Here is a 25,244-nt window from a genome sequence, read left to right as displayed (position 1 = left end):
TGCCTTCAAATAAAAATTAAAAAGGGCTGGGGATGTAGCTCAGTGGTAGAGTGCTCCTGGGTTCAATCCCCAGTACCACCAAACACATACATACATACATTTATACGTTAAAAAAAAAAAAAGAATACTTTGAAAACTTGCTTTATGTAAAAGCCAAAAAGTCAACATAAAAAAAAACAGCAAGCAGGGCTGGAGTTGTGGCTCAGGGGTAGAGTGGTCGCCTAGCACATGCAAGGCCCTCTGTTCAATCCTTAGCACCACATAAAAATAAACAAAGTAAAGTTGTTTTTTTTTTTAAAGCTCATATCCTGAAAAAAAATAGCAAGCAGATTTAAGAATACAGCTTCTCAAAATAAAATCTATGGTCATTGAAACTGGAAGCTAAACACGGTCAAGGATGAGTGTCATGGAAGCCATGACTGTGAAAGTCACTCAGAATGCAGCACATTCAGGAAAAAATTTCACAGGACGGAGAGGAAAGTAGCTATCAACACAGAATTCTCCACTTGCTCAATTATCATTCAAGAATAACAGCAAAGTTAGACAATTCAAAGCAAGATGGAGGGGGTTTGCCACTAACAGAAACTGAGAAAATTTCTAAAGGATGTACTTTCAGGAGGAAGAAAATTGAACCCAGAAGGAAAGAATGAGGTGTAAGAAAGAATACTGAGCAACAAAATTGATTATGTGAAAAATCTGAGTATTCCCTGTTAGTGAGAATAATAACAAGAATGATTTAGAGGTAAAAGCAACATGGTGACAAACGTACATAATGGAGTTTGGTATTCTACATTCTTTATATTACCTGGAAAAATAAACTGACACTAATTGACTTTGGGCCTTGTTAATGATGCTTGTTGAAAATTTAAGTGTAATTATGAAAATGATAGAGAATGTATAACTTCTAAACCACTGGGAGATGAGGGAAAGGGGAATTAAAAAAACCCTGATCATTTTAGTGGAGGGCAGAAAGGAGAAAAAAGTAGCATACAGAAAAAAGGAAGAACAACACAAAATTGATAATAAGAATCAGTTAAGATGTATCAAACACAGGAACTCACGATTGTAGCTGTAAACCTCCTCACCTTGTGTACCTAAGAACACGAAGACAAAGGAGAAGGAAGGAAAGAGATTGGGGGCCCATACTCATGGAAACAGGCACTGCAGCTGCACTAACTTTGAAAAAGTATAACCAAAGCATGAAGCATTACTGGATAGAGTGGCTGAGCAATGATAAAAGGAAAAACTTGTCAGGAAACAAAAAATAATTCTTGTTTTTTGTGGAGGTACCTGGGATTGAACTCAGGAGCACTTGACCACTGAGCCACATCCCCAGTCCTATTTTGTATTTTATTTAGAGACAGGGTCTCACTGAGATGCTTAGCAGCCTCACTTTTGCTGAGGCTAGATTTGAACTCGTGATCCTCCTGCCTCCCGAGCCACTGGAATTACAGGTGGGTGCCACTGCGCCTGGCAGGAAAATAAAATATTTCTAAACCTAAGAATGTTTATTACAAGGCCCCCAAATATACAAAACCAACATGGGCAAAGTTCCAAGGAGAAATGGGTAAAGCCAGCACCCCAGCAGAGATGTGTTCTGAGACAGGTCTCACTGTGCTGCCCAGCCTGGTTTTGCTATCCTGAGCTCAAGCAGTCTTCCTGCTTCAGCCTTGCAAGTAGCTGCAACCACAGGGTAGGACAGGAATCTTAACACTCCTTTCTCAGCAATTTATGAATGAAGAAGACAAAATATTAGTTAGGTATAGAATATTTGAGTAACATAATTAAGGACCTTAGTCTAATAGATACTACATATTTCTGAATACATACACACACCGTCTATATGAATTAATGGATGCAAGGACATGTACTTGCATCTACTAATTCCTGTTGAAAAGAGACGAAATATTTACAAAAATGGGCCATGTACCAGGACACAAAGACTCCATAGAATCCCCAATATTAGTATGATCTAGACCATCTTTTTTGACCACAATGCAGTCATATGAGAAATCAGTAATGAAGAAATCATTTTGAAAAACTAGTACATATTTGAAAATTTAAATAAGCATAGTCTTCAGTAATTTACAAGCTAAAATATATAACTGATGTTAGAAAATTATTACTTATTAGCACTTAAGGAACATAACAAGAGGCACCTGAAAATTTACAGAACCAAATGTATGAGGAAAGAATTATTTTAGAAAAGGAGAACTACTAAAAATTAGTAAGTGCTTAGCTTCATTACTTTAGTTAAAAAAAAAATCAAAACTATTAGTGGCTAAGAATGTAGCTCAGTTGTAGAAGGCTTGCATAGAATGCATGAGGTCTGGATTCAATACCCCGTACACACACACACACACACACACACATACACACACAAATCATAACACAAAAAGTAGAAAAAATAAACATAAGAATAGAATAAAATGAAATAGAAAACAGATTAAAAATGGAAAGCTGGTCAGACCCAGTGGCACATACTTATAACACCAGAAATTCAGGAAGCTGAGGCAGGAGGATCCCAAGTTGACTATCTCAAAATAAAAAGGGTTGGGGATGTAGCTCAGGGGTAGAGTAACCCTGGGTTAAATCCCCAGTGCCATAATAAAAATAAATAAATAAATAGATAGATAGATAGGAAAACTGAGTCTAAAAGAAAATAAAAACCTCAGTGTATTTCTAGAAAAAGGAAACTTAGATTCAAGGTGAAATAGACTCTGAATATACCTTTGGATGTTATAAAACTACAAGCAATTAAAAAAAAAAAAACCCACTCATGATTGATGTGGTTGGGCAGACTTGTAATCCTAGCTATTTCAGATGCTGAGGCAGGAGGATTCCTGGGCTATTTATTTATTTATTGGGGGTACTGGGGATTGAACTCAGGGGCACTTGACCATTGAGCCACATGCCCAGCCCTGTTTTGTATTTTATTTATTTATTTTTTAAAATTTTAATATTTTTTTAAGTTTTGCGCGGACACAACATCTTTGTTGGTATGTGGTGCTGAGGATGGAACCCGGGCCGCACACATGCCAGGCGAGTGCGCTACCGCTTGAGCCACATCCCCAGCCCCACTATTTTGTATTTTATTTAGAGACAGGGTCTCACTGAGTTACTTGGCACCTCGCTTTTGCTGAGGCTGGCTTTGAACTCACGATCCTTCTGCCTCAGCTTCCTGAGTTGCTGAGATTACAGGTGTGTGCCACCGTGTCTGATTCCTAAGCGATTCAGCAAGACACTGTTTTCAAAATTGAAGAATGGGCTGGGGAAGTAGTCAGCGGTAGAGCCCTTGTCTAGCTTGGTGCGAGGCCTTGGGTTTGATCTCCAGTCCCATCAAAGCCAAAACCAAACCCCTACTCAAAAGAATGCACCAGGTCCAGACGGTGTCATAGTCGGCTGAGCACTCCAGGATTCCTGCCTTACAGACCACTCTGGAGAAAGTCTGATGTGAAGGGGAAAAGCACTGGACACATCAGTGAACCAGACAGGTAAGATCTGTCTGCACAGGGAACCCACCTTCTGGCAAGAAAAGAAAGATGCTGAGCAACAAATGAGTGGATCAGTCTAGAAGCCAAGAGTGGCTTCAGGAGAAAGCAGATCAAAGTGAGAGGTGAAGGAGCCAGACGGGTCTACACTGGAGAGAGGCAGGCTGGGAATGGAAAGCAGCTAGGGTCTGGCTCAGTGAAAGCCCGCCTTGTTGTCATGGAAACTAGTGGGGGCAGGGAGGAGTCAAGAGACAGGACAGAATCATGCTTGGGCAGCCCGCAGCAAGGGGGTCTTCTGGGGCATGCTGACTGAGGGAACAGGCCTGGGGCAAGAAGCCAGACGGAGGGTAGGGTAGGATCTGGGTGACCAAGTTGACCTGTGGGAGTGACAGATAGGGGAAAGGGACAATCCCAGCTAGGCTGACGGGAGGCGGAACCACCAGGCAAAGAGGAGCCTCGGGTGAGGTGAGGTCACCTGGATGGCCTCAAGGTGGGATCCTGAGTGTGGAGGGCCCAGAACTTTGAGGGTTTGACTTGCCTGAGGTCTGCAATGCCTGGAGTGATCACTGAAGCACAGGTGGAAGGTCACAGGCAGTGACATTTGGCAGTGGCCTTTGCGCCTGGGAGCTACTTCAGGGCAGAGGTCTGAAGCCTGTGCCCCAGGCCAGGCACTATTCTGGGTCCCATGAAGCTTGCTGTGTCTGACAGTTTGGTGGGGAAGAAGTAGGGATGGCAAAAATCATGGTCTTCCGGGAACTTTAGTCCTGATGGAAAAGTGGGGCCAGCAGAAGGGCCTAGTATGTGGTGTGGGGGTTAGGTGGAGTGGCAGGGGAGCTGGGGTAGGGCAGGCCAAGGATGGCCCTGACTGGGAGGTGGGGGCTGTTCAGGAGGCTTGTGGGGAGGAGCCTGGGATTACTCCCAACAAAACCAGGGCAAAGACACCCAACCAGCTTTCTCCTTCAGAACCTTCAGGAAGACCTCTGGTGTGCAGGGCCCAGGCATTATTAGTTCTGCCATCTGCCAGGTGGCAGGGGAACTGGAGGACCACGGAGATCTGCTATTCATTCATTGTGCACCAGGCGCTGTGTAGAGCACATGCTTTGTGTCACCCTGGGCAGTGTGAGGGCCAGCTGAGGAGACCACCGGTCTGCAGGCTACCAGGCGTTGAAGCTGTGACATGCCCTCCCCAAAGGCTCGCACAGCAGCAGCTACAGATGTAGGGAGCTGGCAGGAGAGGCTGCAAGGGCCCCCATGAGGTCCAGTCTGGGCAGGTGGTCCAAAGGCTCTGGCTAGGGGGCTCTGGGTCCATCCAGGTCCATCCCTGCAGATTTGCAGGGAGCCAAGGAACAGCCAGGAGGCTCTAGACTGTTCTGCCGATTGTGGAGAAGGCCTTCTCCCCTTCCAGTCCTACTGCTGGTAGACTCTCTCATCTGTCACAGCTGGCTGCATCCAGGGTGCTGAAAGGCTGGGTCAAGGGCTAGGGGAAATCTGTGTGTGTGTGTGTGGGGGGCAGGGGGGGGCCTGGGCCAAGCGGGAGGGAAAAGAGGGCAGGAAGGCGGTGGAGACGCCAGGGGTGGACAGCCCTAGTTTCCTCTCCTGAGGTAAGCTGCAGGAAACCCAGCCCTCCGGCTTCCCAAGGTGCTTCCTGCAGATAAGAGAGACTCCTGGGCCCCTTCCTGCTCCCTGCTCCCAGCCCCCTCCTCCCATCCTGTCTCCACACCAGGGGATCCTCAACTGCACCACTCAGGCCACACCAATGGCCTTGGGAGGGGCCTGCTAGGGCTTCACTTCCCCGTCAGCGAGGGTCCATCCAGGCTGGAGGGCAGGCACACCCACAGACAGCGCTGGAGTCTCCGCTCGGCCGGGTCACTGGTGTCCTGGGGAGGTAGAGATTATTCCTCAAAGGGTCGCGGAGCAGGAGCAGGGAGCCAGTGGTCCCGGGGAAGGGATCCCTCCTCTGGCGGGGTTGCTGAGAAACCCCCTGCCTGAGTCAGTTAGTGCTTTTTGATGGGGCAAGGGGAGTTAGGTGGATCTGTGGAGAATGGGGGCTTCTTCTGGGGTTTTCAATCATTATTCTGTGTGGTGTCAGGGTATTTCTCAGATGGCCCAGGTTGCCACGGAGAGGGATAGGGAGGTTTTCTGTGTTCGGTGGGACTGGGCAGTCCAAGGTTATTCCTGGGAGCTCCAGAGTAACCAGTTTTGTGAGGGATCCAGGGCTGCTAGTGGAGAAAGTGGGGGAGGCTGGTGCTTAGGGGCTGTTTTCCACCACAGGCAGAGGGCTTCCAGCCAGGCTGTTCCTGAAGGTGATCCAGTGGGTGCGTCAGGGGGTGAGTGGATCACTGCGGAGTCGGGGGCTTTTTTTTTGGGGGGGGGGGTGTCGGTGCACGTATGCAAGGCAGGAATGGTCTCCGGGACCCAGGGCTGCTCGGTCCTCGGTCCTCGGGGATGCGCGAAGCGCTGGGGGCCTGGGCATTTCCGCGGCTGTGCTGTGCGAGGCCGGGGCTGGCACGCGCCACGCGGGCGGCGCCTGAGCTAGTTTCCTCGCTGCGCTCCCCTCCTCCGCCCACTCGGCCCTCCTCCCGCGTTGCCACGACAACGCGCGAAACTAAAATTCACTTCCCCGTCGCAGGTGGAGACTAGTGGCGCCCCCTCCCCTAAGCCCTTCTTGCAGGTCGCGCCCCCATCCTCCCGTCGCTAAGGTGACGGGGAAGGGGCGCCTGGCGACGGAGGGGGCGGCCGCAGAAGGGGACCTGGGGGCCACAGTGAAGTCCCAAACTCCGCCGCGGGGTGCCGCGGGACCCCGCTGGGCGCGGTCCGAAGGCTGATGCGGGGGATGCGGGGGGTTCTTTCCGCCGGGCCGACTAGAGCCTACCCCGCGCGGGGCGCGCTACCAGTCGACCCCATCGCTGGGGCAGGGTTGACCCCCCCAGCCCCCTCGGGGCCTGGAGTGGGGGTCGGCAGAGTGCAGAGAGGTCGCCATCCCGGAGGAATAATTCTCCTTGTTTCTTCCCCTGCCTGGCCTGTGGTCCTGCCCCGACGCGGCCCCCACCCAGCTCCAAGACCCCCTGCCGTCCCTCGCCCGGTGGTCCGCGACGCTCGCCCGCAGCGGAAGCGCGGCGTGGCCCTCGCCGCTCAGTCACTCCCCCGCGAGGGCTAGGGCGCCTACATCCCGGAGCAGCCCCTGGCCCCCGCCCCACGTGCGGACCCCCGCCCTCCTAGCCGACTGCCCCAGCGCGCGCGGGACCCGGAGAGAACCCCTGCGCTTGGTCCGGGGCCTCCCGCCCCCGCCGCCGGCGCGGCCCCCTCGCCACCCCCGCCTCGCTCCCGACTCAGGCCCCCTCCCCCCGCCGCCCCCGCCCCCGGGGAAGGCAGGCGCCGAGCGGAGCCGGGGCCGATGCAGCTGAGCCGCGCCGCCGCCGCCGCCGCTGCCGCGGAGCTCCCGGAGCCGCTGTCCCCTGAGCCGGCCCCGGCCCCGGCCCCCCCCGGCCCCCTCCCGCGCAGCGCGGCCGGCGGGGCTCCGGCGGGGGGCCAGGGGGGGCCGGGGCGCCGCGCGGAGTCCCCGTGCGCCCGTCTCCCGGCCGTGGGTAGCCCCGGCGCCGGCGCGGGGATGGACGGCCCCGGGGCCAGCGCTGTGGTCGTGCGCGTCGGCATCCCGGACCTGCAGCAGACGGTGAGCCCCCGAGACCCTGTCGCGCCCCTAGTGGCTCGATCGCTATGCCCCCGCCGGGCGCGCTCAGCGCCCAGGACCCCCGGCCGCGGCTACTCACCCCTCCCCCGCCGCCTCCACGGGACCCTCCCCATCTCTGGGTGGGGGCGGGGCCCGGGGAAGCCCAACCCCGGGGCGGGGCCTCGGCCGCAGTGCTCGGAGGCGCGGGTCTCGGCTCCGCTCCGAGCCTCGGGCTCCCTCCGGCGGGGCGCGGCGCGCGGCGCCCTGCGCGGGACCGGCCGGGCGGGTGGATCCCTGCTCACGATCCCGCTCCGCCGCAGAAGTGTCTGCGCCTGGACCCGACCGCACCCGTGTGGGCCGCCAAGCAGCGCGTGCTCTGCGCCCTCAACCACAGCCTGCAGGACGCGCTCAACTACGGGCTCTTCCAGCCGCCCTCCAGGGGCCGGGCCGGCAAGTTCCTGGATGAGGAACGGCTCCTGCAAGAGTACCCTCCCAACCTGGACACGCCCCTGCCCTACCTGGAGGTGTCGAGCGGGCCCGGGGCGGGGGTGGGGGAGGCGGTCAGGGTGCGACCCCCAGCGCCGTGGCAGGAGTGGTGAAGGGCACAGCAGTGAGAAACACGCGGGGAATGAGTTGGAATGGTAGCAGTGCGCTGTGAGCGGTGTGTGCAGTGGGCAGTGTGAGCAGCTTCGTGCGGGATAAGCAGTGTTGCAGTGTGGGCAGGGAGACTAGTGTGGACAGTGTATGTGGTGCGTGCAGCAAGCCGTGTGGGGGGTACACAGTGAGCAATGTGCAGCACATGCAGTCAGCGCGCGCGTGGTGTGAGCAGTTTGAACAGCATGTGCAGTGAGCATCCAGTATTGCTCCGCAGTGAGGAGTGTGAGAAGTGAGTGCCCCGGGGGCTGGGGGGTGTGAACACCGTTATCTGTGTGCAGTTTGTTCCCTGCCCCCCACTGAGAGGTCTTCTGAAGTGGACCTGAGTGTACTCTGCTCAGTCATGACGTAAAGGTGCCCTTCCAGGAAGTGGGGGGGGGTACAGAGACTGAGTCATGATAGTGAAGTCTTGTAGTTTGGGGAAGGGGGAAGGTGATAACCTCAATGGGCACTGAATTAAGAGGGTAGCTGAGGTCACTGACTTTCATGGTGACATAGGGAAGTCTTAGAGAGGTTAGAGAGGGGATATCTAGGAAGGTAAGACTGGTAGCCGATGTTGGGAGAGGAGTGGGATTTCCCAGGGAATATTGGGGATGAGAATGTGTCAGGTTAGGAGCCTGCCACTTAAGATGGCCAGGTACTTGCCTTTCATGGTGCCACATGCCACGTTCAGTGTGCTGGGTAGGTGACAGCTGTCAGCTGTGTGTCTACCATGGTAGTGTGTGCCTGGGCCTTCCATGGCTGTTAAGTGGCAGTGCCCTTGACAGATGTGTATAGGAGGGCTCTGTGATGGTGAGCACTGTGTGTATGTGTGTGTGTGTGTGTGTGAGAGTGCAGATGATGGTGGTCGCCACTTTCTTCACTGGGGTGGGTACCTTTTCTCCACCTTTTCTTTATCTGAGCAGTTTCGATACAAGCGGCGTGTTTATGCCCAGAACCTCATTGATGACAAGCAGTTTGCAAAGCTGCACACAAAGGTAAAGATATCATTATGCGAAGGGGACCCCATGGCCACTGTCCCCACCTCCAGCTTAGGGCTAACCCACTGATCCCCCCTCCCCTCCCCCCAAGGCCCATTCTGTTGTCAGAGGTCCAGATGTGGGTTTTGGAGCTACTGGAAGGCTGGGTACAGATTCCAGGACCATGGCCAGAGATGGCTAGTCCTGTACTGGCTCCAGTCAGATCAGACTCTCCTTATCCCCTGGCCTAGTGGGTGGAGTGTCCTGTGAGAGGCAAAGCAGACAAGCATCTGATGTGTTGATTGTTGGGGACAAGAGGCCCAGTGCTTATTACCACCTGGTGCTGAGAAGTGTTGTCATTAGGCATCTCAAGGATGCTCTCCCTAGAGGGACTCTCGTTACTCTATTTCATGTGAGCAGACTGCATGGCAGAGGGGTCAAGTCACCTACTTGTGACTGTGCAGCCAAAAGCTGGGCCCAGATCTGTCTGACTCTGCCCTGTTCCTGGCTCATGCATGAGGTGTCTGTATTGTTGGGTGCCACCTCCAGGGGGTCCTGATCTTATGAAATTTGGGGGGCATTGCACTACTTCCTCTGAATGTGCTGGGGGAAAGATGGGTGTCTTGGCCTCCCCCATGGGCAGATTCCTTGACCCCTCACCCCAGCTCTGTGGCCTAGTGTGTGTTTGTTTGCTGGACACTTGCTAGTTGGACCTGGAGCGGAGGTTAGGGTCCCTGTACCAAGACTCCACTCATGACCCCAGATTTTCAGGCTTCTGAACCAGGCATTTCTGCCGTCTAGGGCAGGTGGTGGTCAGTGGCTCTGGCTCTGTGGCCAGGCAGGCATCATGTAAGAAGATCCTGCTTTCCTCCATTGCTCCTTTGTGATTCTGTCACTTAGGCCACTGCCCCATATTGGCTTTCTCCTGACTTCTTCCCAGTGACTAATAGAACACTAGTGTCTATTCCTTAGTGAGTCCTGCTTGCTTTGGGAATGCACTGGAACTCCTCACCACAGCCCTGCGTCCTGCTCTGGGGTTCCCCTGGCCTTGTACTCCCCCTTCCAGTCCTGGGGCTGGCTGAGGTCTCTCCCCTGAGCCTTTGCACAGACCCTTCCCTTGGCTGGAGTAGCCTCCCTCCAGTTTTATCGCCCCAACCCATGGCAGTGTCCCTAGCTGCCCCCTCCTGCCCTGCTGCATGCTGAGTGTCCAGAGGCCCTGGGCCTTTTGTGTGGTGTTCCTGCCATGTGGGCGCAGGAGGCTTTGTTGAGCGAACTGACTCAGGACTGGGAAAATGGATAAAAGGTGGCCCCCAGGGTCAGCCAGGGGGTGGGCTAGAGAAGAGGACTAGCAAGGACTAGAGAAGAAGTCTTGGGACTGATGAGCATTTGGGTTGCCATAGGGCTAGCTCAGGGCTCTTCTACTCTGGTCATGTTGGGCACAGGAGTCAGGAGACAGAGCCAGGACAGTGACTGAGGTTGAGGATGTGAACTTGCTTGGGCATGGCTGTGGCAAGGCTGGCTGAGCTGACTGCTGTGGGAGGGTTTGGGTATCAGGACTCAGGGCAGGGCTTTGAGTGGCACCGTGGGCTCAGCCAAGCTGGAATCGTAGCTGAGGCATGGTGTAGGGCTGAGGGTGGACCAGCTGGGTGACAGGTCAGACTGCTGGGGGTGGTGCATCTGGTGGCCTGAGGCTTACTGGGGAAAATGTGGGGTTGGGGGTCAGATGGCTGTGGTCATCTGAGACAGTTGGTATTCTAGGCAAACCTGAAGAAATTCATGGACTATGTCCAGCTGCACAGCACAGACAAGGTGGCCCGTCTTCTGGACAAGGGGCTAGACCCCAATTTCCATGACCCCGATTCAGGAGGTAAGAAGCAGAGCAGGGAGGGACTGCCCTTTGAGTGGCTAGGACCCTAACTTTCATCTGTCCCTTGAACCCAGAGTGCCCTCTGAGTCTTGCGGCCCAGTTAGACAATGCCACGGACCTGCTGAAGGTGCTGAGGAATGGTGGTGCTCACCTGGACTTCCGCACTCGAGATGGGCTAACTGCCGTGCACTGTGCCACCCGGCAGCGGAATGCAGGGGCATTGACGGTCAGTGGAGGGCCATGGGTGGAGGGGCACATGGCCTGGTGGGGCTGGAGGAAGCCAGGCCTGGCATGAACATTGAGCTGCCTCACTCTCAGACCCTGTTGGACCTGGGTGCTTCACCTGACTACAAGGATAGCCGCGGCCTGACACCCCTGTACCACAGTGCCCTGGGTGGCGGTGATGCCCTCTGCTGTGAGCTGCTTCTCCATGACCATGCGCAGCTGGGGACCACTGATGAGAATGGCTGGCAGGAGATCCACCAGGTGGGTAGAGAGTGTGCTGCAGGGCCTGGCTGTGTGCGGATGGGGGCCCAGCCTCTGTCCGGCCTCTGCAGTACTTCCCTCCTCTCCAGGCCTGTCGCTTCGGGCACGTGCAACACCTGGAGCACCTGCTATTCTACGGAGCCAACATGGGTGCCCAGAATGCCTCGGGAAACACAGCACTGCATATCTGTGCTCTCTACAACCAGGTGTGACCATACATGGTGTTCTATATGTGTGCACCGCCTGTTGGAGTGCCTCAAAGCACGCCTGTGTGCCCGCGTACACATACATGTGCATGCTGGTACACAGGTGGCTCTGTGTCCCAGCTGTGTGCCATTCCATGGGTGTCCTGTGTCCTGCAGTGAGTTGTGGTTACAGGATGGCCGTATGGGCCTTCCTGTACAGTCTGTCTCCTGAGTACAGATGTATCGTGTGTGTGTACACGTAGGCCCATGAGGCCATCCTGGTGTTCACTGCGCACATCCAGACCCTCTGGGCTGCTGGGACCTTCCCAGGCATAACTACCTGGGGTTGGGGGTCGGATGGCCGTGTGCAGAGAACATGTAGCTGTGAGTGCCCTATCCTACACAACTGTAGGTGCACCTCTGCGTGTGCCTCTTGCTGCACCTGGTCTGGTCTCTCCAGCCATGCAGTGTGACCCCTGCTGCCTCCTGACAGGAGAGTTGTGCTCGTGTCCTGCTCTTCCGAGGAGCCAACAAGGATGTTCGCAATTACAACAGCCAGACGGCCTTCCAGGTAGGTATGGTTCCTGGGAGTGAACTGGGGCAGCCTGTCTCTGTCGGTTTGGTTTTCCAAACTTTGGTTCTCTGGAAGGCAACAGGGGAGAATCCACTTTCTGGATTGCTCTGGGAGGAGGTGAGCAGGATGGCCAGTGGTGGGATGTGTTGGATGCCCAGGCAGAGAGGAAGGTTGGGGGCTCCAGGCCGTGGGAGGGGCAGACAAGAAGCCCGGAGAACAGGTGTGGGCCTGATCCCCTGAGTGTGAGGCAGGGAGGCAGAGATCAAACCCCAAAGGGCACCACCCTGGCTCCTGACTTCCCCAGTGATGCCTCTGAGTTCTTTGTTTGGCCAGGCAGCCTGGAATATGTCACAGGGGCTGAGGCCATGGAGAGAGCGTGGGTCTCTTCTCAGTTGGAACACAGACCTCTGGTGAGACCTGTGGTCGTGTGGTCCAGGAGGACAGAGGCAGTGGTACAGGGGTTTGGGCACATCTGGAAGTAGAGACGTCGGGGCCTGTCAGGTGACTGGGTGACTGGCCCGTCAGGGGTGTAGTCAGGGAAGATGAGGGCTGCAGGTTGGCAGCTGGGGTGCCCTGGCCGACCCAGGAATGATGGTTGTGTGGAGGGGCAGATTAGACGTTCTGGGAGTATGTCCCAGTGTGCCTGGGACCATCTCCTGGCTGGGAAGTCTCTTGGTCCTGGGCAGACTGGGTGGTGGGTCACTAGTTTCAGGGTCTGTGTGTAGGACCCTGTAAGTGCTGTCTGCAGCTAGTGGTGTCCCGTTGGACTGCAGTGTTGTGACTGCAGAAGACTGTGCATAGCAGCCTAGGGACCTCTGGGAGCAGCATGAGGTCGGGTGCCCCTAGACCTCCTCGCCACTCGGCGTGTCTTGACCTCCCCTTTCTCCCAGGTGGCCATCATTGCAGGGAACTTTGAGCTGGCAGAGGTCATCAAGACTCACAAAGACTCAGATGTCGGTGAGTTCTGCCCACCCATGGGCCCTGTGTGGATTTGTGTGGGTATTAAAGGGCAGTAGTGGGTATTCAAGTGGCATGTCAAGGGCCCCCATCTGTAAGCCCAGGGGCATGCCCCAGAAAGGGCCTATGTTGATAAACAGGTGTTTCAGTCAGATTCAAGAGCCTGGTGAGCCAGGCTCGCCCTGGGCTTAGGGTGGAACTTAGGGTCAGGGTCTGTGTTTTCTTTCTGGTCCTAGGAAGGGCCACCTGGGGGCACCGGGCTGTGGATCCCATTGCAGCCTGGAAACTGAAAGCCTTGGGAGACCACAGCCTGCTTTTAGGGTGACAGGGATCTCCAGTGACGAGGGTGAAGACAGGTGGCCGGGGCAGGCCCCTGCAGTCGGGCTCTCGCACCTGGTGGCCTGTGTGTCGGGGGGTGATGTACCTGTGAGTGACTCATGGTCCCTGGAGGAAGGCCAGGATCTGGTGGGAGCCTGGCCCAGGCAGGTGGAGGAAGGGCCAGAACACACTCTTGCCCCTTTGGGCATGTGTGCCAGGCCGGCCATCTTGTGCAGGGTGGAGGGGCTGGACTTGCAGGAGCCCTTGAGCCTCCCTCCAGGAGAGTGCTGTCCACACCCTCTAGCTGCCTGGGTGGAGTGGGCTTCTATGTCTGTGGCTCTTTCTGGAACCTGGGCCCCAGGCTCCCCTTCTGCCCTGGAGGTCTATTCTGCTGTGGCTGTGGTGAGAACCTCACGATGGTAAGGTACGAGTCTCGGTATAGTAAGGGCTGGGGTTGGACTTTGGACAAGGGTTGAGACTAAGGTTGATTTTGTGTTTAGGGTCCCTTCCTCTGTGGAATTTCCCCTGAATCACTCCTCTCCACCAAGTCCCCGGAGCCCCAGCAGGGTGAGGGCCATGAGGACAGTGGGCAGACCCTCCACTGTAGAGGCAGCTGTGTGGAGCCCATAGGTCCTGGGTCCAGGTTCTGGCTAGGAGAGAACTGTGGGGAAGTTTGGGGTTTGAATTAGGGCCAGGACAGGCTGATGGTGCACCAGAGGTGGCCTCTGGCCTGTGTCACGTGGGGGCCCTCTCTTCTGCTGTGGTGTCTGATCTGGGAAAGCTGTGAAGGTCTTGGTGCCTCGCTTTCTCTTAAGTAGAGTGAGGTCTTGACCACTGTTCGAGTCCCTCTCCACTCTGGCCTCCTGCAGCTGGACTCTGGGGGATAGGTGGCCTCTAGCTAGTTGGTTGGAGGGAGGGGGCTTGTTTGTGGTCCAGGTTGAGAGGCAAGAAGACCCTGCTGCCATCCTCCTAGGTCTCGGGGTCACCAGCGTGGAGGCTTGATGTTCTTCTAACCCAGGTGTGCTTGCTGGGTTGGGGTGAGACCCACTGTCTCTGTGCTGCAGAGTTATTTTTCAGTTTTAGGTGGACACAACATCTTCATTTATTTTCTGTGGTGCTGAGGATCGAACCCAGCGCCCCACATATGCCAGGCCAGTGAGCGCTCCGCCACTTGAGCCACATCCCCAGCCCTGGGCACACACCCTTGTCCTTTGGGCAGGAGGGGGCATTCATGAGGTTTATTCTGAGCCCCTTATCTCAAGTCACTGTCAACAACCCCCTAAAGGATGATTATTGGGCCTTTTGTTTGTTTGTTTTTTAGATAAAGAAGGAGACTAAGGCCCAGGGGGATTTGTGGCAGGGCCTGTATGTAAACCTGGGAATTCAGGGTCTGTTCTTCTTACCCGGTCCCATCTGCACACAGCTGCTCAGGGACACTCCCTGAATTGCCCCCAGGAGTCCCCCTGTCCTACTATGCCACCCCCATTTAATGACTTCCCACTTAGAATTTTAAAAAATGACCTCCCTGTTTTTGTTCAGCCACTTGTTTATGAGTGATTGACCAAAACCTGGTAGTAAGTGCCACCATTGCACATAGGAGAAGCTGGAGGGATCTGCCCACCATCTTGCTCCTTATTCCTCAGTGAAAGTATCACCTGGTGACTCCAGGGAACCGTGTCATCCTCCAGAGGCAGGACACCTCCTGCCCCTGTGTGCCTCTGGCCCACAGGGTAGCCTTCTCGTACCTTCTCAGGTATGCACTCCTTGCACGTGTGTTCTCGGGGCCTTGTGGGCCATGGTGCATTTGATGAGTGCCCTGGAGCGGCACGTACTGTGTAGTGACCACACTGCACACTGTCCAGTGTAGGTTCTGACCCAGCTGGCCTTGGTGGCACTGAGGTTCTGCCCTGAGCCGACTCTAGGTGCAGCAGTGTTGCGGGTCCTGCAGCCACACTGTGTGATGGGCATGGACCTGGCTTGAAAGACAATGCCCAGCAAGCATGTCCAGCCCGTAGCCCTCACCTTTTTTTTTAAAAAGGAAGTGAAATATACATCCTGTAAAATTTTGATTGAATAGTTCTGTGGCCTTTCTTATATCCACAATGTTGTGCAACCAATTCTTTTGAACCTCAAAACATTTTTATCTTCCATAACTACCACAGATGTGCTAAGCAGTCACTCTGCCATGCCCTCTCCCCAGCCTGTTGGCATACACACACTTTCTGTCTCTGTGGATTTACCTTTTTTGCTCTTTTCATGTGCAGGGTGACTCTGTGTTTGGCCTCTTTAACTCAACATGTGTTTGACCTTCCTCTATCTTGTAGGGTGTTTCACTGCTTTGTTACCTTTTATGGCTGAATAATATTCCATTGTTTTATGTGACATGTTGTTTATCCATTCATCCTTTGGTGGATATGTAGGTTGTTTCTACCTCCCTCCTGCCACTGCCCCTGGCTTGGTACTGGGGATTGAACCCAGGGGTGCTCTACCCCTGGGCTATATCCCCAGCCCTTTATTTTTATTTAATTTTAAATTTTTTGAATTTTTTGGTGATACTGGGGCTTGAACCCAGGGCTGCAAGCTCTCTGTCAGGAGTCACTTTCTTGATAATGTCTTTTGATGTCAAAATTTTAACTTTATAAGATCTAGTGTATCTCTTTATTTTTGACTTAGGGGTCTCCCTGAGTTGCCCAGGCTGGTCTTAAACTCTGGGCTCAAGTGATCCTCCTGTCTCAGCCTCCCAAGTAGTTGGGACTACAGACACATACAACGGTACCTGGCTAGTTTTTCTTTTATCACTCATGCTTTTGATGTCATATTTAATAATCGACTGCCACATTTAAGGTCATTTAAGCACATTTCAGTTTTAAAGAGTTCATTGGCATGTTCTGCAATCATGAATGGGGAGAATCACAGAAGCAAAATAGAGCAACTGTGCTCAGCTGGAACTTGGTTGGTGGATTCTAATTGGACCTGTTTCTAGTTTCAGTTTACCATTTACAGTGGGCTTTGGTGTGTTCATGTAGGAATTTACAGTGCCAGAGCCACCCCCATCTAATGACTTCCCACTTAGAATTTTAAAAAATGACCTCCCTGTTTTTGTTCAGCCACTTGTTTATGAGTGATTGACCAAAACCTGGTAGTAAGTGCCACCATTGCAGCTGGTTGTCGCTGTGGCATGTGCAAGGTTGCTGAACAAAAGTCCTCTGTTGTTCATCTCAGTTTCCTTGTTCTAAACACACTGTGAGACAGCCTGGCGTCCTGTTGATGCCTGCACACATTCAGGCCTTGACAGGAGGTAGTGTGCTGCAGACATTCCAGTGGTGGCTGTCAGAGGGTGACACCAGAGACCAGATGCTCCCTGGCCAAGGGCCCCCAATCAAGCTAAATAGTTTTTCTTTGGAGCAAAAGAAAAGCAAAATCAATGACTATAGCAAGCCATAAATTCAGCCGGAATCCAGAGGGAGTCAGCCAAGGAGTTTCCAGACTCGGACTCAAAGAAAGTGTGTTTCCTGGCTTGCAGTTAGAGCGCCTTGGTCATGGCATTGGGCATCTTGCTGAGCTCCCCGGTGGCCCACACTCAGGGGTGGGGCCACTCAGGGGTGGGAAGAACCCTGGAATTGCATCCAGGTATCCATCTGCAGCTTGTGGGGTTTCAGGAACAGGGCAATTCTTGTTAGTGTTGCCAAGTAGGAAAAGTGGGAGAAAATTAGATTGGAGGAATCCAGAAGGATTCAAGATCCAGTCCATCCACAGGTAGATAACAGAATTTGAAAACAATGAACTGGGGCTACAGCCTAATAACAGGTGCACCGTGGTTTTCCACCAAGGCATGATTTTTGTCTCTGTAGTTGTCCTAGTTTCTGCCAAGGTAATCAGAGTAAGATTGATTGAATGTGCAGTAATTCAGCCGTGTGAAATCTGGCCAGAGTTTATGCAAAGGCAGCACAGATGGTAGTTGACCACGTAGGCCCTTTACATTTGTTTAGTTGGTGCTTTTTATAAGGAACCTTAGATTGGACTTTTAAAAACTTCGAAAGCTAGAAGTCAAATTAAGGCAAATCAGATGTTACCTACAGTGCTGGTAGAGTTAGGAGAATTCTGTCTCCCAAGGTCTCCAAAACATCTTGAGGTTTGGGGACCTGCTACGAGGTGCCAGTTTGTACTTATTGTGAGACTGGGAACCCCAGAAAAGCAGCATCCCTCACACGTTCCCCAGTAGCAACATTCCAGTCAGGACCTTGATATTTCCAATTGTACCTTCCCCAAAAGAGAGAGGTTCTTGTTGAATCTGTGCAAATAACTGTTGCCACATGATTAAAATACACATAGTTAACTTTCCAGATTCTGGAGGATCCGATAGGGAGAAAAATATTTTACTATTACTCATGAAGATGTGAGTTACTAAATTGCTACAAGCTATAAATAACTTAAAAGGAAAAAAAATGTTTACTTAAATCTGGAAAATAAACCACTAACCAATAACCTTTCAAATAAAGTCATAAAATCATTGTCTTCATCAAGTTTCAGTCCACATCATTAATTCTTGTTCTGCTTGATCTTGGTCAGCAGTTTATCCAAACTACTGTTTTTATTTTCTTTGTCTTAAGAGAGGGGGTCTTGCTGGGCATGGTGTAATCCCAGCAGCTCGGGAGGCTGAGGCAGGAGGGTTGCAAGTTCAAAGCTGGTCTCAGCAAAAGCTAGGCGGTGAACAACTCAGAGAGATCCTGTCTCTAAATAAAATACAGAGTAGTGCTGGCGAGTGGCTCCGTGAGTTTGATCCCTGGCTATTCCCCACAATAAAAAGATAGGGGGAGGGGTCTTGCTGTGTTGCCCAGCCTGGCCCCTCCCAGGGCTCCTGTGGAGCTGAGGCTGTGGCTATTTGCCACTGTCCCGAAGTTGCTCCTCTTTCCTTATTCAGAACATATCCTTCTAGTTACCACTGCTTTGGGGAAGCATGCCTCACTTCCCAGCCACATGCGGTGTTAGCTACTTACATTGATGGGCCCGTGCACCTCTTAGTGGCCTCAGTCTCTAAGGAAGATGAGTAAGGACTATGGAGCATAATGTTGGTGCCATCTCATAATACACATTTTCATGTCTTTCATTAACACCTAAGTATATTTAGCTTCTCTATTACGTAAAGGCAAGATGCCAGAGTATGTGTGCTCTAAACATGTTCAGCAGTTGAACCCAGGGACACTCTGCCACATCCTCAGCCCTTTTTATTTCTTATTTTTAGACAGAGTTTTACTAAGTTACCTACACTGGCCTGTGCTTTGATCCTCCTGCCTCAGCTCTAGAGTCACAGGGATGACAGGTCTGCAGCACTGCACCCAGCTGGTAGTTCCCTGTTTTAACATGGGAATGATTCACCCATTTAATGATCATCAATATTTACTTTAATATTTTAACTTACCAAAAGAAGATTTTGGAAACTATTTTTAAGTAGGCATATTCTTTAAAATGTTAATTATTTTTGAAAAGTTTATTGGAGAACTTTTTAAAATTTATATCTACCTAACTTTTCTTCTTCTGCGTTGGGGGATTGCTGGGAATCAGATGTAAGGCATTGCCCAGGCAGGCAAACGCTCTACTACTGAGCTGTACCCCTAGCCCTGATTTACTGTTCTTAACCATTTCGCTTGAATTTCCCCTGAAAACTTCAACGAGACACTAAACAAAGCCCAAACTGAAGGCCTTTGGGAAGTGCTATCCCAAAATATGCTGCTTCCCGAATCTTGGTCACCTGGCCTGGAAGGTGTTTATAGAGAGCAGGTTAGGGGAGGGGCTTTCTTTGGATGCCCCGTCCGTCCTGTCTGAAGGTAGATGCTCCCACAAACCCAGTGTCTTCTGTCTGCTCCTTATACCATCATCCTGTTCTGCTTTATTTCTGTTGACAAATAAGGCAAGATTAAAAAATGTCACAGAAGCCGAGAAATTTAAAAGTTAAACATGGTTCTTCCCTTCTTTTTTTTTTTTTCCTTCTGTGACTGTCTTGTATCAAGCACTTCATTTTCACTGTGTGTTTTGCTTTTAGGTTAATTTATGGTTCATGGTCTTAAATATCTAGCAGAGACCATACAAGTCCGTCTGACCAGCAGCCCAGGAAAACTGACATTGTCAAAATATTCATATTCTTGTTTTACTAACAATTTAAAAACCAGCTTTATGTACCAGAGATCTACCTAAATTTTGTGAACTTAGGAGGGAAAAACCCAAAACACATTTGGGCCGTTTCTCTGTTTCTGAGAGTTTTAGGAATCATTCATATGCATGCTCATTTGTCCTGAAGCCAATTTAAATAAAACTTTCTTAAAGGATTTGTCAGTTGTTTTAGTAGTACCATATGAAAGATCATACAAACATACACATAAAACAGGCTGGCGTGTAGCTCAGTGGTAGAGTGCTTGCCTAGTAAGAACTAGGGTTGATCTCCAGTACACAAACACATACACACACACACACACAGAAAAAAGAAAAGAAGAAGAAAGAAAAAGAAGGAGAAGTCTTTGAGGGCTGATTGGAATTCCTTAAGAAAAATAAAACTGCCCGTGGACTGTGGTTTGTAATAAGTTTGTCTTTTGTCTATAGGTCTGGTGGATCAGGCATTCTAGGAATGGCTTTCCATGGTCATCTGTGGGTTGCAGGCTTTTTTTTTGCCACGTGTGGACCCCATGTGTGTTACTGTGGCCCCGGGCATCACCTCAGGGTGACAGGTCCCGTCACTATGTGCTTGGTCACACGAGCTCAGATCCCTGCTGGTGATGCTCTGAGCCTGAGATTTTGACCACAGCACAGGGATTAAAAAGCAGACTGATGGCCTGACTTTTAAACACTGACCCAGCCCTCTTCTCTTCCTTTGGGGTGGGACTGTAGACCAGGGAAGAGTCAGTGGTTATGAACAGGCAGAGGTCAGGCACCTCTGCGTACCAGTCCAAGTATAGTTTCTGAGCCTTTCAATGTCCCTGCCTCTTTTCCTGTGCCCTAACAGACAAGTGATCTTGCTTAGGTTAGACAAACTGTACTGTGGTACCCAAACTTCTAGATCATTCAGTAATATTCTCCATTTCTCTAGAAAGTTCAGGCTTCCAGATAGAGTCCCAGACTCCCTGGAATAAATAAGCTAGCAATTCCCTGTCTTTCTGGGACCTTTGGTACCAAGGTATTTTACCAAAGCCAGTCAGCACCTATCTGGTTTCTGCTGTGACTTCAGAACCCAGTGCAGATCAAGAATTGCTCAAATGAACTTCCATCAATGGCAGAGCCCAGAGATTGTGCTTTGTTTGCTTCTTGCCCCTGTTAAATATCATCACTTTGAATGCAAGATCTGATAAAAGAAAAAGTGAAGCACATTTAAATTTAAAAAATTTAAAAATTTTTATTTTGAAAAACATGAGTATTCTGCAATCATGAACATCATGGAGGTAGTGTTCTTCCAGGAGGGGAGCGGGAAAAACACGTAAAGAGTAGTTATGGAGGCAGGACACAGGGACTGTGCTCAGCTGGACCTTGGTTGTGGTTTCTGATTGGACCTGTTTCTAGTTTCAGTTTACTGTTTACAGTGGGCTTTGGTGTGTTCATGTAGGAATTTACAGTGTCAGAGCCACCCCCATCTAACGGCTTCCCAGTGAGAACTTTTTTCTACCATTCTGTTTTTTTTCTAAGAGGGTTATGGGTTTAGCTCTTATGTTTAGGCATTGATTTATTTTAAGTTAATGTTTGTATGTGGTGTAAGGTAGAAATCTGTCTTCATTTTTTTGCACATGGATATACAATTGTCTGGCACTGTTTATTGAAAGGACTCTCATTCTTATCCCATTGAATGATCTTGGCATTCTTTTCAAAATCATGTGGCCATCAATATGTGAGTTCATTTCTGGGTTCTCAGTTGTATCCCATTGGGTCTATGTGTCTGTTTTTTTTTGGGGGGGGGGTACTTCTCTACCACTGAATTACAGAGCGATTAAAAAAAATCTCCCAATAAAAAAGCAGTCCTTTTAATTTTTAAAAAATTTATTTAAATTTTTATTATTAATATTTTTTAGTTGTAGATGGACACAATAGCTTTATTTTATTTATTTATTTTATGTGGTGCTGAGGATCAAACCCAGTGCCTCACAAGTGCTAGGCGAGTGTTCTAATACTGAGCTACACCACCAGTCCCCTTTTAATTTTTATTATTTTGTGATGCTGAGAATCAAACCCAGGGCCTCACTCAGGCCAGATAGCTGTTCTACCACTGAGCTACATCCCTAGCACCCCCCCCCCCTTTTTTTTTTTTTGATTTTGAGACAGGGTCTCACTAAGTTGCTTAGCACTTCATTGAGTTACCCAGGCTGGCCTTGAATTTATGATTCTCCTGCCTCAGCCTCCCAAATTGCTGGGATTACAGGTGTGCACCATCACGCCTGGCCTACATGTTTCTTCTTATGCCAGTATTCACATGATTTTGATTGCTCTAGCTTTGGTAAGTTTTAAAATTAGGGTGTTTCAAATCTAGAGATCTCCTTCAACTTTGTTCCTCTTTTTTGAGACCGTTCACATTGTGACTCTGTGAAAGTCATTGGGAGGTTTCAAATCAGGTTTCCTTCCGTTTTGTTCCTCTTTTTGGATAGTGTTTTGTTTAATCAGGGCCCCTTGCAATTCTTTGTGGATTTGAAGATTTTTGTTCTATTTCTGCAAAAATAACTTTGATAGGCTTGCATTGGATCTGTGATCATTCTGTGATATCTTTTTAACAATATTCTAATTAATGACATGAGATTTCCTCCCATTTATTTAGGTCTTCTTTAAGAAATGTTTTGTCATGTTTGGTTTACAAATCTTTTACTTTCTTAGTTAAATTATTCTTGGGTATTTTATTTTTTGGATGCTATTACAAATGGAGTTATCTTAATTTTCTTTTGGATTGCTCACTGCTTGTGTATAGAAACAGGTGATTTTTGTACATTTTGTACCCTAGAACTTTGCTCACTTTGTTTATTTGCTTTGGTAGCTTTCTTGGTGATTCTTGGGATTTTCTATGTTTAGGATCATGCCATCTGCAAATACAGGTAAATTTAACTCTTCATTCCCAATTTGGATGCCTTTCATTTGTTTTCTTTTTCTTCCCCTTTCTATACCTTGTTTTTCTTCTAATTGCTCCCCTAAAGTTTCCAGTACAGTTCTGAAGAGTGTTAATAAAAGTGGGCTTCCTGACTGTGCTCCTGATCCTAAGGAAAGCTTTTGACCTTCTTTCCTGAGTGGGATGTTAGCTGTGGGTTCTTTGCAAGTGTGTCTTGCCATGTTGAGGATGTTTCCCTCTAGTCTTACTGTCTGGTCCTCTGTATCAGTGGAAACAGTCATAAGGTTTCCCCCCCTGCTCTTATTGATGTCATGTATCACATTAATTTCAGTGGTCTCTAGATATATTTCTTTTTTTCTCTTTGTTTTAGTGCTGGGGATTGAACCCAGGGGTGCTCCATCACTGAGATGCATCTCCAGCCTTTAAAAAATTTTATTCTGAGGCTTTTAAAATTTTTATTTTGAAAAATATTTTTATTTATTAGAGGCAGCTTGCCTGGGACGTGGCCGCTCGATGGTGGCTTAGTGATAGAGTGGCCGAGCGTGGCAACTTAGGAACTCGGGAACCTCCTGGCTCACCTCTCCCATCACTGGGATTGTAGGCATGTGCCACTGTGCCTGGCTGGTTCTTTTCTTTGTCATGTCTTTATCTGGACTTGGCAATACCGGTCCCAAAGGATGAGTTGGGAAGTGTTGCCCTTGTTCTCTGTTTTGGAAGCCTGAGGAGGGTTGTTGCTGACTCTTCGGATGTTGGCAGGGCCCACAGTGTGCCACAGATGTTGGACTTCTCTTCCTGGGAAGGTTCGTGATTTCTGAATTGCAAACTTTGGTTGTTACAGGTCTGCTTAGATTTTCAGTTTCTTCTTGGTCTGTTTTGTTGATTTGTTTTCATCTGGGAATTTGTTCATCTTATCTAGCTTATCCGGTTTTTGGGGTGTTAGTCAGCTTTTCACCTCTGTGACCAAAGTATCTGACAAGAGCAGCTCTGAGAAGGAGAAGTGTTTGGGGCTCATGGTTTCAGACGTTCAATTCGTATCCCCTGACTCCATTTCTCTGGATGTGAAGTGAGGCAGAAAGACCATCAAGAGGAAGGACATGGTGGAGGAAAGCTTCTCAGCTTATGGCAGCCAGGAAGCAGAGAGAAAAGGCCCCAGTGAGAGAGGAGCCAGAGACAAAACCTAATCCCCAAGGACACGACCCCAGTGACCTACTTCCTTTAGCCAAGCCTAGTTGCACCCAGTAGTTCAGTCAAGTTGTTAATCCATCCAATAGACGTGTGTGTTGATTCGGTTTCAGCTCTCATAATCCAGTTATTTCACCTTTGAACATTCTTCATTGTCTATGGCATGAGCTTTTTGGGGAACACCTTATATCCAAACTGTAACAGTTAGTAGGCGATTATTCATAGCATTATCTTGTAGTCTAATGCTACAAATATTTCTGGTTTTAGCTGATTTTGTCCATCTTCTCTCTTTTTTAGTCAGTCTAGTGGAAGTTTTGCCAGTTTTGTTGATACTTACAAAGACAATTTTTCATTTCATTTGATTCTCTGTTAGTTTTCTATTTTGACTATCTCTGCTCTGATCTTATTATTTCCATTTCTCTAGTAGCATTCCTTCCTTTTGCTCTCTTTTTCTGGTTCCTTAAGGTATACAATTAAGTCATTAATTTAAGACTTTCCTCTTCCTTTTTGGTCCTAGAGATTGAATCCAGGTCTTTGCCCATGCTGTACCCACAGCCCCATGCCTTTTTAAATGTAGATGTTTATAGCTGTAAATTTACCTTTAAGTGTTGCTTTGTTGCATATTATCACTTTTGTTATGCTGAATTTTTTTTTTGTCTCAAAATCAATTCTAATTTTCCTTTTAGTTTCTTTTTTGATGTGGTTGTTAAAGTGTATGGTATTTAAGTTGGGCATGACGGTGCACACCTGTGATTCCAGCTACTTGGGACGCTGAGGTGGGAAGATCTAAGTTTGAGGCAACTTAAACCCTGTGTCAACTGGATTAAATCATCAGTCTTCTGTCTGTCTTTCTTTCTGTCTCTCTCTCTCTCTCTCTCTCTCTCTCTCTCACACACACACACACACACACACGCGTGCGCACACACAGGTGTGGCATTTACTTTTCATATACAGATTTTCCAGTTTTCTTCTATTCTTTATTTTTAGCTTCATGCGATTGTGCTTGAAGAAGATACTTTGGTTTTAGTCTTTAAAATGTATTGAGATTAGACTCGTCTTGTTGTCAAACGTGTGGTCTATGTTGCTCCGTGTGCACTTGACAAGAATTCTCTAGTGTGCTCTCTGCTGGGTGGCAGAGCCCGCACGCCTGCCAGGTGGACGGCTTAGGTCCCTCTCTTCACTGCTCTTCTCTCCAGGGTTCTGTCCACTGTGGAAGCGCAGTGTTGGCACCTACAGTTGCCCTGGTGACTGCCTGTTCCCTCTTTAACCATGCTCCTGTTGACTTCTGATAGTTTGGTCGTCTGTTGTTTGGTGCTTATACTTTAATAATCATTAATCTTTGTAATTAGTTGAGCCTTTTACCATTGTTTAATGTCCTTTGTCTTGTTACATTTTTGAATTTAAAGTTGTTTTGTCTGATGTTAATGTAGCCTCCCGGCTGTCTTTTGGTTGCTATTTATGTGAGAAATCTTTTAACTCTTAACCTATTTATGTCTTTGGATCTAAAGTGATTTTCTAAGTATCATATGGTTGTATCACATTTTTTAGCTCATCATCTATTTCTAATAAAGTTTTATTGGAACACAGATAGACCCATTTCTTTATGTATTTATTCACACTACTGTGGCAGATTATAGAGACTATATGGCTTTCAGAGAAGCCTGAGATAGTTACCATCTGTTTTCTTATGGTAATTTGTTGAAATTTGGTCTTTTTCAGTTTACCTGGCTATAGTTAACCCCTTAAATAGTCTTGCATAGCAGTGGTCTAGTATAGTTGGTCATGGTTAGCCTATTTTGTGTCTACTGAAGTTCATGAAATGAGAAACTGACCGCAG

General features: G+C 49.6%; 1 protein-coding gene across 6 annotated transcripts in view; it reads left to right on the top strand.

The window, feature by feature from the left end:
- The first annotated feature begins 5,248 nt into the window (after positions 1-5,248).
- Positions 5,249-25,244, top strand: part of Shank3 (SH3 and multiple ankyrin repeat domains 3) — a 56,965-nt gene continuing 36,969 nt past the window's right edge. For 5 of the 6 annotated variants that reach the window (XM_071609345.1, XM_071609349.1, XM_071609351.1 and 2 more), the window contains exons 1-11: positions 5,249-5,376; positions 5,763-5,818; positions 6,545-7,161; positions 7,479-7,682; positions 8,718-8,789; positions 10,530-10,638; positions 10,713-10,864; positions 10,957-11,124; positions 11,214-11,330; positions 11,803-11,880; positions 12,774-12,840. In XM_071609345.1, coding sequence (XP_071465446.1) covers positions 6,886-7,161; positions 7,479-7,682; positions 8,718-8,789; positions 10,530-10,638; positions 10,713-10,864; positions 10,957-11,124; positions 11,214-11,330; positions 11,803-11,880; positions 12,774-12,840 — 1,243 coding nt within the window. In that variant the 5' untranslated portion in view covers positions 5,249-5,376; positions 5,763-5,818; positions 6,545-6,885. Of the gene's footprint in view, positions 5,377-5,434; positions 5,485-5,762; positions 5,819-6,544; positions 7,162-7,478; positions 7,683-8,717; positions 8,790-10,529; positions 10,639-10,712; positions 10,865-10,956; positions 11,125-11,213; positions 11,331-11,802; positions 11,881-12,773; positions 12,841-25,244 lie in introns of those variants that run through there. The other variant, XM_071609346.1, reaches the window with a different exon arrangement.

This window comes from Marmota flaviventris, chromosome 3 (genome assembly GCF_047511675.1).
Source record: "Marmota flaviventris isolate mMarFla1 chromosome 3, mMarFla1.hap1, whole genome shotgun sequence".
NCBI lineage: Eukaryota > Metazoa > Chordata > Mammalia > Rodentia > Sciuridae > Marmota > Marmota flaviventris.
Note: the sequence above shows the minus strand (reverse complement) of the source record. Positions and strands in the feature narration are given on the sequence as shown.